Raw genomic sequence first — 13,154 nt, 5'->3', positions numbered from 1 at the left:
GCCGGTCTCCCTAATCTAACTTTTATTGAGAAAGATTAACACAGCCATTTTACTACCCACTCTTAGAGAGGGCTATTGCTCCCTGAAGACATTTTTAGAAGTTTAATTAGTCAGCGCTGTAAAACTGAATTCACATTTCCCGAGGAGAAGAAAGGGTTGCAGTAGAAAGCCTGCATACATCTTTGAGCCTGAGCCTGTAAGGAAATAAAAGCCCACCAACCCTGTTGTGCACGCTTTATTTAAGAGCACTGGATGAAAAAAAAAAAAAAACCAAAAAAAAAAACCAAACAAAAAAAAATACACACCTGTTGCAAGTCAATCACAGCACTAATCCACCCCCTTTTATAAATAATTTTTGTAGCTGTTTACAAATAAACTGAGAAGAGGCAATGAATCGAGGAAACCAATGATTCAGTCCCTTGCTTTGTTTATGAATGAATCAGCCATTTGAACACTCATTAAAACAGTGACTAAAACAGTGGTTTTAGTTTCATATTCAGAGTATCATTTCATAATATATATATTTCAGTAATTTCACTATTCAGTTTTTTTCCTGAAATCAACTAATGCTTATTTTAAACCCCTTTTTCTATTTTTTCTAATGTCTATTCAGCTCTAATATATATATATATATATATATATATATACATATATATATATATATATATATATATATATATATATATATATATATATATATATATATATATATAATTTAGTGACCGCAAACAAAATGCAGGCAAAATTACTGATTTTTGTTATTTGTTTATTAAATTAAAAAAAAAAAAAAAAAGTCTGATATCTGATATTTTCTGTAGAATTTATTTAGATCTAGACAGATAATCTCCAAATTCTAATAATCTTAAAATTGACAAATACTGGATCCCTATTACTGGTAAAATTCTGGTAAGCAAATCAATAGCCACTAAAAAGGGGGATTTATTATACATACATACATATATACAAGTTAGAAAAAGAAGAATAGGAATTCCTACAGAAAATTGTAATATTGTAATTTACAGCTTTACATTTGCTGATATGTGCTGGAAGGCACCATTATTAGTTACATTAGTTCTAGATGGAAAATTGCTTTAAATGGTTTTAAAAGAGAGCATTTCTGGCCAACACAGCTAGATGGCGCAAGTGCATTTGTGTGGATGTGTGGTGAGCACAAAACACTCACCGGTCTTCTGAGGTCCGATGATAAGCAGCTTTGGGAAACGGTCACAGGTCTTTTCTTTAGACCAGATGTCTTTATGTCTTTTGTCCTCACAGGGGTCCTGTAGGGGTAAGAAATGAGCTAAAGTGAAGTGCTACCCATATATCACTAAAATGAGCACATTCACAATAAAAAACACTGCAGTGAGTCAATCGTTGTGCCTCAATAACCAGCAGGAAATTATAAAGAAGCTGGAAAAATTGTTCTCATTCACCAAGCCAGCATGAATATGAGAAACAAACTGTTTTACAAAATTACAGAGATGTACATTTTATGCAGGGAAGTATTAGTATTCATATGTAGGGTACACCAAAATAGAAGAATGTCAAAAGTTTAGGATATGTTCAGAAAATATAGGAATTTAGATATAGCCTATAACAAGCAGATTTTAGACTAATTTAGACTTAGCTTTTAAACTTGCCCTAATAACATCCCAGAGGTGGTCGTTTTATGGGATTAACCAGATAGAAATCAGAAGCATAAACCAAACCCTGTCAGGAGCTTTGAAGCATCTCAGGAGAAAGATGTCCTGCAGCAACCATTTTGAGCCCTTCATCCATCACAGCTGAAGAAGCTGGCAACAGAATTAATAGCTTTAACCCTTGCCTCTAAATTAAAATCTTGCACAAATGCGAGATGGTCAAACGGCACATCGAGACTGCAAACCACAAGCAAGCCAACACCTGTCCGTCCCAATTAGATTATAGCACCTCGGCACTAAAGACCGAAGAGCCTCGCTTGAGTTCTTGCCAATGCTAAATGGAATATTACACTGAATCTGAATTAACACATTTGGTTTGTGAATTTATTACTAATGTATTCATGGGGTCACAGTATTATGCTAACAGTAAATATAAGCTCTTTACTTTAAAATTTCTATTTGTCAATAAATTCGTAGAAACAAATTGAACTTGTAGCACATTCCGAATAGAAGTCACATTGGAATGAATTGGCTAAATCCAATTGAAATTTTATTGGATTGTAAGGGGAGGTTTTTAATCTTTGATAGGACATGTAAACACTTGATTAGACTGAAAACAGAAACTGGAGAGTTGCACGTGCAATGACGTAATGATGTATGACGCACAAAACAGCTGCTGTTGTTATATCATAAGTGTCATAAATGACTGTCGTGTCAATCTGAAATTCTCCTTCCATTTGTCATCTGTGAAATGGTTCAGGACAAATGTTGTCTCACCAGTTCTTGCTTCGGACACTCATCCACAGACACCTTGTTTTGGGTGCAGGAAGTGGCATTTTTACTACAACACAGCACAGAGCTTTGCGCGCTCCTAATTAGGACACGTAACAGATAAATATCAAGTCTGCTTTTTAAAAATAAAAAATAAAAGCAGCAGGAGGATGGCTAGTATACACATCTTAAAACAGCAGGGAAATAATGTATATCCATGCAGTGTCAAAAGATCAAATCCGATTCAAATTTGAAAGAAGAACCCCTGCACTTCTGTTCAATATTGAGCTGTTTTACTCAAGACGATACCAAAGATGATCATAACTGATGTCCCTCACATATGCTGATTGATATCTAGAGGTATCGATTTTATTTTTCTTCTTCTCACTAACATACTTATATTAAAACTGAATAAAATAAAATAAAATAAAATAAAATAAAATAAAATAAAATAAAATAAAATAAAATAAAATAAAATAAAATAAAATAAAATAAAAACAACTAGCTCTGTTAGCTGATTACTTTAAAGGTCCACAGATATAAGCATCAGTTTGTACTGCTGTTAACACTTTCTCCGACAAGCGGATGCGAGTTTTGTCAGGTGACATCTGACATACAGTATACCCCACGTTCAATCCAAGACATGATCTTTCCTTATCTATCATAAACTTGCCGTATCTACCAGCACTGTGGCAGATGACCTCTTCTAGAAAATAGCTGTCCATGTAGGATGAAGAGAGAAGAACAGCTCAATAGATTTTGGGAAAGAGCCATGGACATGCTGTATTAAGTATAAAATAAAATCTAAACTCTTTCCAAAGTTGTATCTTTCCTCTGCATGTAACAGCAGCTTGCAGATTTCTTGGGAAAACAACTGCAGAGGAAAGAAGATTATTCAGAGCAGGGCAAGCTGTGGAACGCTGGAGAGATGACAGAAAAGATGGGACCTCAACCTTGACAGGAAACGAGAGAGATCAAAAGAGGGATTTAGAGCTTTCAGGCTCCCACTTTCTCTTTCTCTAAGGGTGAAACAAAACAAGCGAGTTAGAAAGAGTGAGATGAAGAAATAAAGGAGCTGGATAAATTGAAATGGGGTGAGCAGGGGAGAAAGGATACAGAGAGAAAGACAGATCTTCTGCATTGCCTCTAACTTTCAAATGAATTATAGGAACCAATTTCAAAAATAGCATTCTCGGATTTCCTGGCAGGCTACACAGAAAACCATTTTCACTCTTTGTAAATTAAAGTCAATGTGCAGACAGCCATACCAAACCTTTCATCACAAATGACAGCAACACCGCTCAACACTCTCAACCTCTGCTGATCCACTCCCACTAAATAGAGTTGTATTTGTTTCCCATAATGATCCCTGGACAGTACAGACCCCCAACAGATCTCCTCTGTTACCTGCCAGATGGGGTCCCTCTCTTCAGGGAAGATTTGGAAATATCTCTGTGCCAGCTGTACAGGCGGAAGAGTCTGCAGTTTCAGGTTGGTCCACATCTGTATGAACTTCACCAGGTTCTTGAAGGTGTACAGGCCAAGACGGTCATTCCCGTAGTTGGACAGGTGGGTCATGAAGATGCTGATCTGGTTTGAAATAAAGCGTAAGAAGTCATTAAGGGCCCAGTCTGTCAGATAAATGAACGGTTGACTTTGAAACAAGCTGAATTTTCAGCAGCCATTACTCCAGTCTTCAGTGTCACATGATCCTTCAGAAACCATTCTAATATGCTGATTTGGTGCTCAAGAAACATTTCTTATTAGGGATGCACGATATTGCCGGAATGTTATCGGAAACGGTCGATGAAGGCTTAAAATATGAACTTTGGCCGATTTGAAAAAAATTATATTCCTTGCTGATAAGATGAATAGCTCACATGTGCTCAGACTGTGTGCTAGAGATAAGATTATGTCAGCAGTGTGGTCATTCTTAAAGCAAACTTTTGCCTTAATGATGATTAGATTCACTGTTTTGGATCACTGCATTTAATTTGAGAACATATGTACAGAATGACTGTCCGGTGTGCGATAGAGTAAACAGACTAACCAAAATTAAAAATAATTTGTTTAGCATGTCTGCACAGGAGAGGCATCAGCTACAGACCAAACTGATTTGAAAAATATCTGCAAAAATCTAATATTGTGCATCCCTATTTCTTATCAACATTATCAACAGTTTAATTTTGATTAATAAAAATGTCAAAAGAACAGCTTTTATTTGAAATACTAATTGTTTGCAACATTATAAATGCCTTTACTGTCACTTTTTATCAATTTAATTGTTTGTTGAATAAAATTATAAATACTAAAAAAAAATATATCTTACTGACCCCAAACTTTTCAAATAGATGCGTACATTCGTATTATGTAGAATTAATACTGTTTAACAAAAGAAAAGTTTCAAAGTTAGATTGCAAAATTACAAAATATATGACCAATATATGAACCAAAAAATGTGTGCATTATTTTAAAAAGTCTTTAAAGGAATGGTCCAACTGTAAAGCTGACAAGACGTACTAACAGCTATAAAGGATTGTGAGTGACATATTAATCAATAAATCTTTCATTAAATGCATCAATAAAACCATTTTAACTTCTGTAAGATTAATATGGCACTCCCAACACGCCATAGAGATATGGCAAGTTTGAACACGCAAATATGCAAATGAGATTTGAGAGCTAGGTGTATTCCAGTGAATAACGTAAATAACTTTTAACACCCAACAGATCTTGGCCCAAAAGTCATTGTTGTGTTCTTTATCATGTCTAAAACAGTGTGTGAATTACACTGAGTCACTACTTACTGGGTTGAGAAGCACGGTTAGGAAAAGCTCTCCTCCATTTATGAGTTTGTCCAGCTCTTTAGAGCCTCCAGGATATTCATTGTAGAAGATAGTGTGAGTAAAGAGACCACAGGTCTGTCTGGGCAACACCTGAAAAACAAAGACATTTCCTTTATTATGTAATCACTTTATTTAAAATGATTAGTGTGAGTAAAGAGGACATTTGTTTTTTTATGTAATCACACATATATATCACATATATATATATATGTATATAAACAAAATATGTATAGTAACAGATGTTTACACATATATATACATATCACACACACATGTACATCTGTCAAAATACATGGTGTATGTATTTCAAATTCAATTTTATATATGCTAAATGAGAACAAATTTTTAAAATCACAATCTACACATATTTAGCATTTTTCTAGAAGGTATAAGCCACTTAAAACTGTCTGTTACTGAGATTTTAACATTGTTAAGCAGTTCTTGACGGCTTACTGCTGTATAAAAAAAAAACCAAAAAAAAAAAAACATCTAAGCAGAAATGTTTGTTTCTGGTTAAAAGGCCAATTAGCTTAGGTGTTCACAGCTCCACATGTGCAAATAAAGAAACATGTTGTATTTCATCACCCATAATACGTAATCTCTTTTGAGAGTCATTTTTGACTGGAGTGGGAAATTAATGACTGTCTGACCTCAGTGTTGAAAAATGAAGTACAATAACTGGAGAACGTCCACTAGAGCTGACATGTAACGAGCTGGAATGCTTCAGCTCTTACATTATGATCTTAGAAAACTGATTTAGTGGTAAAGTGATCTGCATACATGATCTTATTTGACAGTCAATGATGGTAGAATGAAGATGGTTTACATTATGCTTTCCCCCTCATTCTGAAAGGACTGTTTACATAATACATGTATATACTGCGTGATGAGATGACTGCCTTTGCTTCTTCATAAGCATCTTTCCCTGATATGAACCACGGATAATAACTGTATGTCAGGATAAGGAAATGTTAGATGGCCCTTGAGTGCTTTAATAAATGAATATATATATATAAGAAATGCTAGATGGCCCTTGAAAAAAAAAAAAAAAACACACCATAGTTACACACATATACACACACACACACACACACACACACACACACAAACACACGTAGATGATTCCCAAGGTTATTTTTTTTCTGCCTATTGTAGCAAGTTTACATACATTCTTACATTCACATGCACACAGAAAGTGATATTTTATGTTTTGTAGACTGAAGCGATGCACAGCTGATAAAAAAAGAAATAAAGAAAATTGTACTTTCACAAACAGTTTGCCCTTAACCCCCCACTGGGATTCAAAGCTCAAACCCTACACAAAATAGCCTGGGGTTTATCGTACTTATTCCAGCCGGAATAAGAATTCAACATACTATCATTTAACCATACAGCTGTACAGGCTACAGTCTGAATAAAAATGTGCCATCTGTTTTTTTTATAGAGAAGAACTGGAGCCTTGGTGAATTGGTAATGCATATGTTAGCAACGCATTTTGTCCCAAGGATGCATGTTCAAGTCTGTGTTATTTCCAAATTCCATTCTGCGAATTTCTGCCACTTTTTATCTTTACTTTATCCATTAAAGGTGTTCTTACACTGATGCCACTGTGTATGAAGCCCCTGCGGAAGCGTGCGGGTTTGAGGTGGGGATACTCCTCTGTACTGGTCACTTTGATGCCCCACACTTTCTTCCAGGCCTCGTACAGCTGCAAATGGATGGGATACACTCCAGAGTGATGGGGAGCCACTGCATAACCCATGTTTGTGGGAATGCCATGCTCCTGAAAGGGAACAGCAAAAACAACTCATTAATACCCAAAAATAGTGTGCTTCAGCATATGAACCACTAATTGTGCATAACTTTATCCCAATTTCCTCTATACCTCTACTAGGTGCAAAAAGTATATACGTCCCTGGTGATGAGAAAGTGTTTTTGATAATTTTGTGCTGTAAAATTGTGCTTTGATGCCACATACTGTGTGGGTTTGCATGTTATTGGTTAATTTAAAATTAATTGCGCTTTAACTTAGAAGCAAGCACATTTAAAAACTGCTGAGGCAGCTCCTTCCTACAACATCTTGCTAATCTTTTACAACAAAAAGAAATAAAAAAAAGACACAAACAGTGCTTGTAGGCAATATGAGATAAAACAGCAAGCATGAATGCACATGAATGGATGCACAAAAAAAAAATATAATAATAAATATAAAAATATATATATATATACTATCCAGGCACTTTTGGCATACTACTTTCAATGTAGAATCAATGTGATTTGGGTCACACTTTTAATCTTGCATATAAAGCAGGACTGTTATTATACAATCAAATATCAATGTATCACAATTCTCTTTCTGACAAACAGTGTAAAATAAAATAAAATTGTATCTGCTTAAGGAAGAAATCTAAAAAAAAAAAGATGTAAATATTATCTACAAACATAAAATAAATAAAAGGAGCAGTTGGTGCTTGGGCCCTAAATAGCCCCATTTATATATATACATAGAAAAATATACATACATATTTTTCAAGAACACTCAGATCATCTCTCTGGTTATTTCATCTAGATTATTTTATATGTGAATGTTTATGTTGAGCAGAATAAAAATACCAAAACTGGACTGGTTGTGGAAGAGATGTGGCTGCATGTGACTCCACATGTGGGGGAACCACCAGAACTCCTTACTGTAGGACAGAAGCAGGTCATCTCCAAGATCCTCCTCATCTGTGCCTAAAATAAAATTACATGGACGCAAATGGTAGACATCTTTACTCTATTTCAAATTCCACCTCCTAAAATTGCATCCTAACCATCACCGAAGCTCATAAGTGACTGATTACAAATGTTCTATATGAGTAGCAACTCACACAAACAGTGTTTGTCACTTGATTAAAGCTCACACATACCAAAAGAGCATGTTGTTAGCATTTTGCTAAGATAACAGTGTGATATTAGCTTACCAGCATGGAAGAACTTTCCAGAGAATCCCAAGTTAAAGGTGAAATTGGGAACATGGGTTCGGAGTTCATTCTGCGTCTCCAGTAGGGCCTTTGAAACAAGGAGTTTAGAAATTTAATAAAAGTTGTTTAAAAGTCAGTAAACACATTAAATGCATTCAAAAAGAACAAAGACAACAGACGAGAACACAAAAGAGATGCACAGCCAAAAGACGTACGCCAACGCACATATGCGCACAAGCACAACGGTAACACAGTGCTAGAGGGACAGCGTAAGCATTTCTGCTGTCTGTTTGTCTCCTGTGTTTTCTTCATTACCCCTCTCAGATTTAGCTCCGCATCTGCCTCTCATTTGATTTGTTTACTGCGCTTGTTTTTGACTGCCTGTCTCTCCAATGTGACTCAATCAAACGCCTGATTCATATTTAACTGTGATTAGTTTTTAAGTGGGAAGAGGTGGATTTGATTATGTTTGGTTTTTGTTTATTTTTTCAATCAAAAGACTGCATCGGGGCGCTCCGAAGATGAGAGATTCACAAGGAGGACGCAGAAAACTGCGTTTGAAATATTCATGCTTGCGGCGAGTCTTTGGATGCCCTTTGAACAGCGAGTCGTAAAAAAATAATAAAATAAAAAAGGGAAATGGAAAGAAGAGGAGATATTTGGAAAAAGAACAGCAGAGGTTGGAGTATTGAAAAAACAGACAACTGATGATAGGAAAAGTGCTGTCACGTCATGAAAACTTTGGTGAATTATATGGATCTAACAAACCAGTTTCTCAATGTTCTGATTCTGAGGTGCTACAGACTGATTAGCATCGCATCTCTCTTCTGAGTTTTCATCCATGCCTTTTTCACGGCCTCTTCTTTCCCCATATGTATATTTCCCTCATTTTAAATTATTTCCTTTTTGTACATATTTCCTTTTATGTCTCATTCACAAATAAGATTTTTTTTTCTTTCTGCTGGTCCAGTCAGCCAGTAGGTCATCATTTTATCAAGTCCCAGCACAAAAAAAATAAAATAATTTTAAACATTTTGAATACATTTAACAAATTAAATAATTGTGTAAAATTACATAAAATAATGTCAAATTTAAATCACAATAACTGATGGAATTTACACAGCTATAAATGTCACTATTTGACAGCTACAAATGCATACAACTTTCCTGGAAAATGATGAAATATGGGGCACTGGTGATTTATTTTCATTTTCTCACTGATGCCTCAAAGACTATCACAAATCATTCTTGTTATTTCAACAAAACTTCATCCATGTAAGCTAGCAAATGTGACACTGATGTAGTTAAATTAGCAGAATTCACAATGTTCAGTACATCTCAGAAAGTTCTCAAAGCATAAAAGCATGCACGTGTTTAACTATAATATGACGTAGTGGTCAATAGGGCAGCATAAATTAGTCAACTGGCCTGAAATTCTCTCACACACGTCCTGGTCTTACTATTGAGCCCTGCTTTCTCTCTATGCGCAAGTCTGGATCACATGTATGATAAGCAGAAAAGGAGAGGGTGAGAGAGGTAATACGATAAAGAAAAGTGGAGAAGTGCATTAGTTCTAAGTGTATGTATACTGTGTGGTTTTATGGCCTTTAATCCCAGACTTCAGATAGCTACACTTGAGTCAAACTAAAAATATATAAATGTGATAGAACTGATAAACTAGGAAACCATTGAAGAAAAACTGCACAAACATTTTTTTTTAAACAAAACAGCGCTCACCTTGACATCAGAAACCTTCATCCTTGTGCCCTCCTTCCCAACAAAGATGTCATCGATATCCACCAGTATGTAGCGCTCAAGAGCCAGTGAGAGACGTTTGCCAGTCAAGAAACTCACTGCGTCCACCAGTACAAGTTTGTGCAGCCAAAAGTTCAGGTTGTTGCCGAAGAGTACCCGCTGGATGCCATCATGAAGACCCAAATCCTGAACCACAGCAGAATGAAGGGTTCCAGGAGCTCCACTGGCCTCTGTACTCCGTCCCCGAGCTAACAGCACAGGCTCATAGGTGGTGTGGTTAGACTGAAAGACTGTCCAGTCGTCTCCAGGTAGGGGACCGTGCTCCACCTCCCGGGCCTTGGTGATGAGAAGCAGTGGAGACTTGGGATTGACGCTACAGTCCCTTAAACCCAGATTGGAGTGGAGGAAGAGAGGAAAGCCCTTGAGCTGGGCACTCTGCAAACTGTTCTCATTAGCCTTTCATGAAGTGTTGAAAGAAGAGAGAGGAGAGGAGAGATGTTTGGATGGGCAGTATTTTATGAATTGTTTTTAGAGGAGTTATTTTAGTGTTTAGGTTTTTTGGATAAAAATCCACATTAAAGGAGCAACCCCCCCCCCCCCATTAATACTGTTAGTCATAGTCATTTTGTTTTACATGACCATTATCCATGCCTATTGTACTCACGGCTGTTATATCATTTTTGAATAACCTATTTTAACCAGTTTAGATTTTGCGTTGAATTAAATTCAGCACAAGTTTCCAACTTCCTATTTGGAATTATGCAATGGAACTCAATATAGAAACGTGTTCATATCCAGAAATCTTAGAAGCTAGCATAGCACAGCCTCAATTTGGTTGCTAGGAGACCACTTTGTTGACAAAGACCATTTTGTATCTTACTACAATGTTTTGTAAGTGTAACCTGGAGTTAGAAATTGGACATAGCATATTTCATAAATGGTCTGGCTGTACTGTGAAGGATATTTTTTTATATGGCCCCTATAATATAGCAGTAATTTATTGTTTCCTTTACTCTCTAAGCTAAAGTAAACTAGTGCTCTCCTGAGTTAGAGGCCTTGTGGTACTATGGGTGCCCAAATTTGTTTAAACACCATACTCATCTGCATGCAGTCCACTCTCCTCTCGGCCCAGCTGACCCAGTGAAGCTGGATCAATTGGTGATGAACTGCACACTGAGTGGAACAAACACAATGAGCTTTACAATTTGGAGAGAGGCCTTTACACTGCTCATCTCTTAACACAGCCATTATTCTGCCACCAGAAGTTGGGACCCTCTGGAGAAATGTGATGTCCACGGGCAATGGCCGATGAATCATGCACATTTTCATCTGTTTGGTTTCATGGCAACACACTGAAACAAACTGAGAGTAGGTGGTGATGTCACTCAGCACTTGGAGAATAAGGATGGGAGATCCTCACATACCAGTGGCCTCAATCAATAACTTCCCTGAGCCTCTCCCTCTCTGCCTAATCCCATCTTCCGGTCCACATTGTTACAGCAACACTTGCAAGCCAAAGGCTCCTTCTAAGCTTATCAGCATTTAACTTACTTTGACACTGAACAATTCATGAACCATGTTAGATAATTAGTCTGAGCCCAAAAAAGCAGTTAAAAAAATTAATCCAGATTGTTGGGTACTGCCAACATAGGCAACTGCTTTCTAAGAAAGTCGCTTCATAATTTCATAAGTGACTCTGAACAGGCAGTAACTATGACGCACACAGGATATATTAATTTCAGTAGTTTGATGTTAGCATGTTGCAAAGCTAACAACACAATTCTCTAACAAAGTAAATAACGTTACATTGGGTAAACAATCAACTACTTTTATCAATAATCTTTGGCACTAAATGAAATAGGAATACTTAATTTAAATATATATTTATTTGTTTGTCATGAATGTTTGTTTAATAACAATCATTTTTTTTTTTCTGATGTGGTGTTTTTTTTTTTTCGTATGACACATGTGATGCTGCATTTGAATTAGGTAAAGAAAAGGTGGCTCACCTTACAGTTTTTAGTTAAGAGAGTGTGGGTTTTCTTGTGTTTGGAAATTATGATGTATTAGCCTTCACGTCAAGCACCTTATGATGGCTTAAAATCATCAGGGTAGTATTGGTAGGCGTTTGGTTGGAGGCCGGAGAATTGTTATTTTGGTTGGAGGTTGTAGTAGGTGAGTTTGTTTTTAGGAAGACATAAGAGTTCATGGATTAGGTTAGAAAACTAATAGGAGGGTAAACAAGAGCTTGAACACGTATATGCATGCAAGCATATCTAAAAGAACTGCTGGTGTCCACTGTGATGTTTCTTTGTGTGTGTTCAGACATACTCCAACTCTTGTGAGATAAATGCATTTGGCATTGACAGGTGCAAGTCAAGGCTTGATGTGAAGGTAGTTATGCATGTTCCATTACTGGAGTGAATTGGAGGAAGTGCTTCTTCACTCAAGGGGACAAAAAGTTTTGGTCTGCTGAACCATGTACCTTCAAGGTCTGTTATCAAGACTCTCAATCAATGAAATCCAGCAAGGCAAGGATGTTAACTGCCTGGACAAGAAAACAGCATTTCCAGCCAATCAGGGATTGAACTGCTCCTGTTAGTGTGTAAGCAGAAGAGCCTGGGGTAAAACAGCTTTGAGGAGAATCGTATCAGCCTGAGTCAATAAAAATTAATGAGCGCAATTTTCATGCGGTTCCTTTTAAGATGTGTTGATGTCCTCGCCCTTCTGCTGCAGGTGATCGAGACAATCTCAATCTCATCAACTGGGTTAACCTCCACTAACAATTAGTGTGCTGCACTCAAGCTTGTGAGGGTAATAAAAGCGGCCTGGCCTTAGGCAAACAATACATTAGAACTGGGAGAGGAGGTTTACAAGCTGGCAATGACAGGCAGCAATGAGTAATAGTCAAATGTGCAGACTCTAGTGCCGATTATTTCATCGGACTGATTTTGAAGAGCAGCTCCCCCATATAGAACAAGAGCCAATCAACAAGGACATTCTTGTTCAGTAATGTGCTATAACTGCAATGTTTAGCATAATGCCCCAACCTCCCTCTGCTGGCAATATTTCTGCAAGCTAACATCTGAATCAGACTGGGAAATGTCAGTTGTGAGATCGTTTAGTGCAAGGTGACTGACCCACTGGAATTAAGAGAGACATTAACACCCATTAGTGAC

The 13,154-nt window shown here is 36.8% G+C and overlaps 1 protein-coding gene across 1 annotated transcript in view; it reads right to left on the bottom strand.

Moving 5' to 3' along the window:
• ndst1b (N-deacetylase/N-sulfotransferase (heparan glucosaminyl) 1b) overlaps positions 1 to 13,154 on the bottom strand; it is a 58,764-nt gene that overhangs the window by 8,354 nt on the left and 37,256 nt on the right. The window contains 7 exon segments of the mRNA XM_042711058.1: positions 1,184 to 1,280; positions 3,819 to 4,001; positions 5,219 to 5,347; positions 6,855 to 7,105; positions 7,871 to 7,990; positions 8,221 to 8,308; positions 9,958 to 10,431. Of these exon segments, the coding sequence (XP_042566992.1) occupies positions 1,184 to 1,280; positions 3,819 to 4,001; positions 5,219 to 5,347; positions 6,855 to 7,105; positions 7,871 to 7,990; positions 8,221 to 8,308; positions 9,958 to 10,431 (1,342 nt within the window).

This window comes from Cyprinus carpio, chromosome A21 (assembly GCF_018340385.1).
Source record: "Cyprinus carpio isolate SPL01 chromosome A21, ASM1834038v1, whole genome shotgun sequence".
In the NCBI taxonomy this organism is placed as follows: domain Eukaryota; kingdom Metazoa; phylum Chordata; class Actinopteri; order Cypriniformes; family Cyprinidae; genus Cyprinus; species Cyprinus carpio.
Note: the sequence above shows the minus strand (reverse complement) of the source record. Positions and strands in the feature narration are given on the sequence as shown.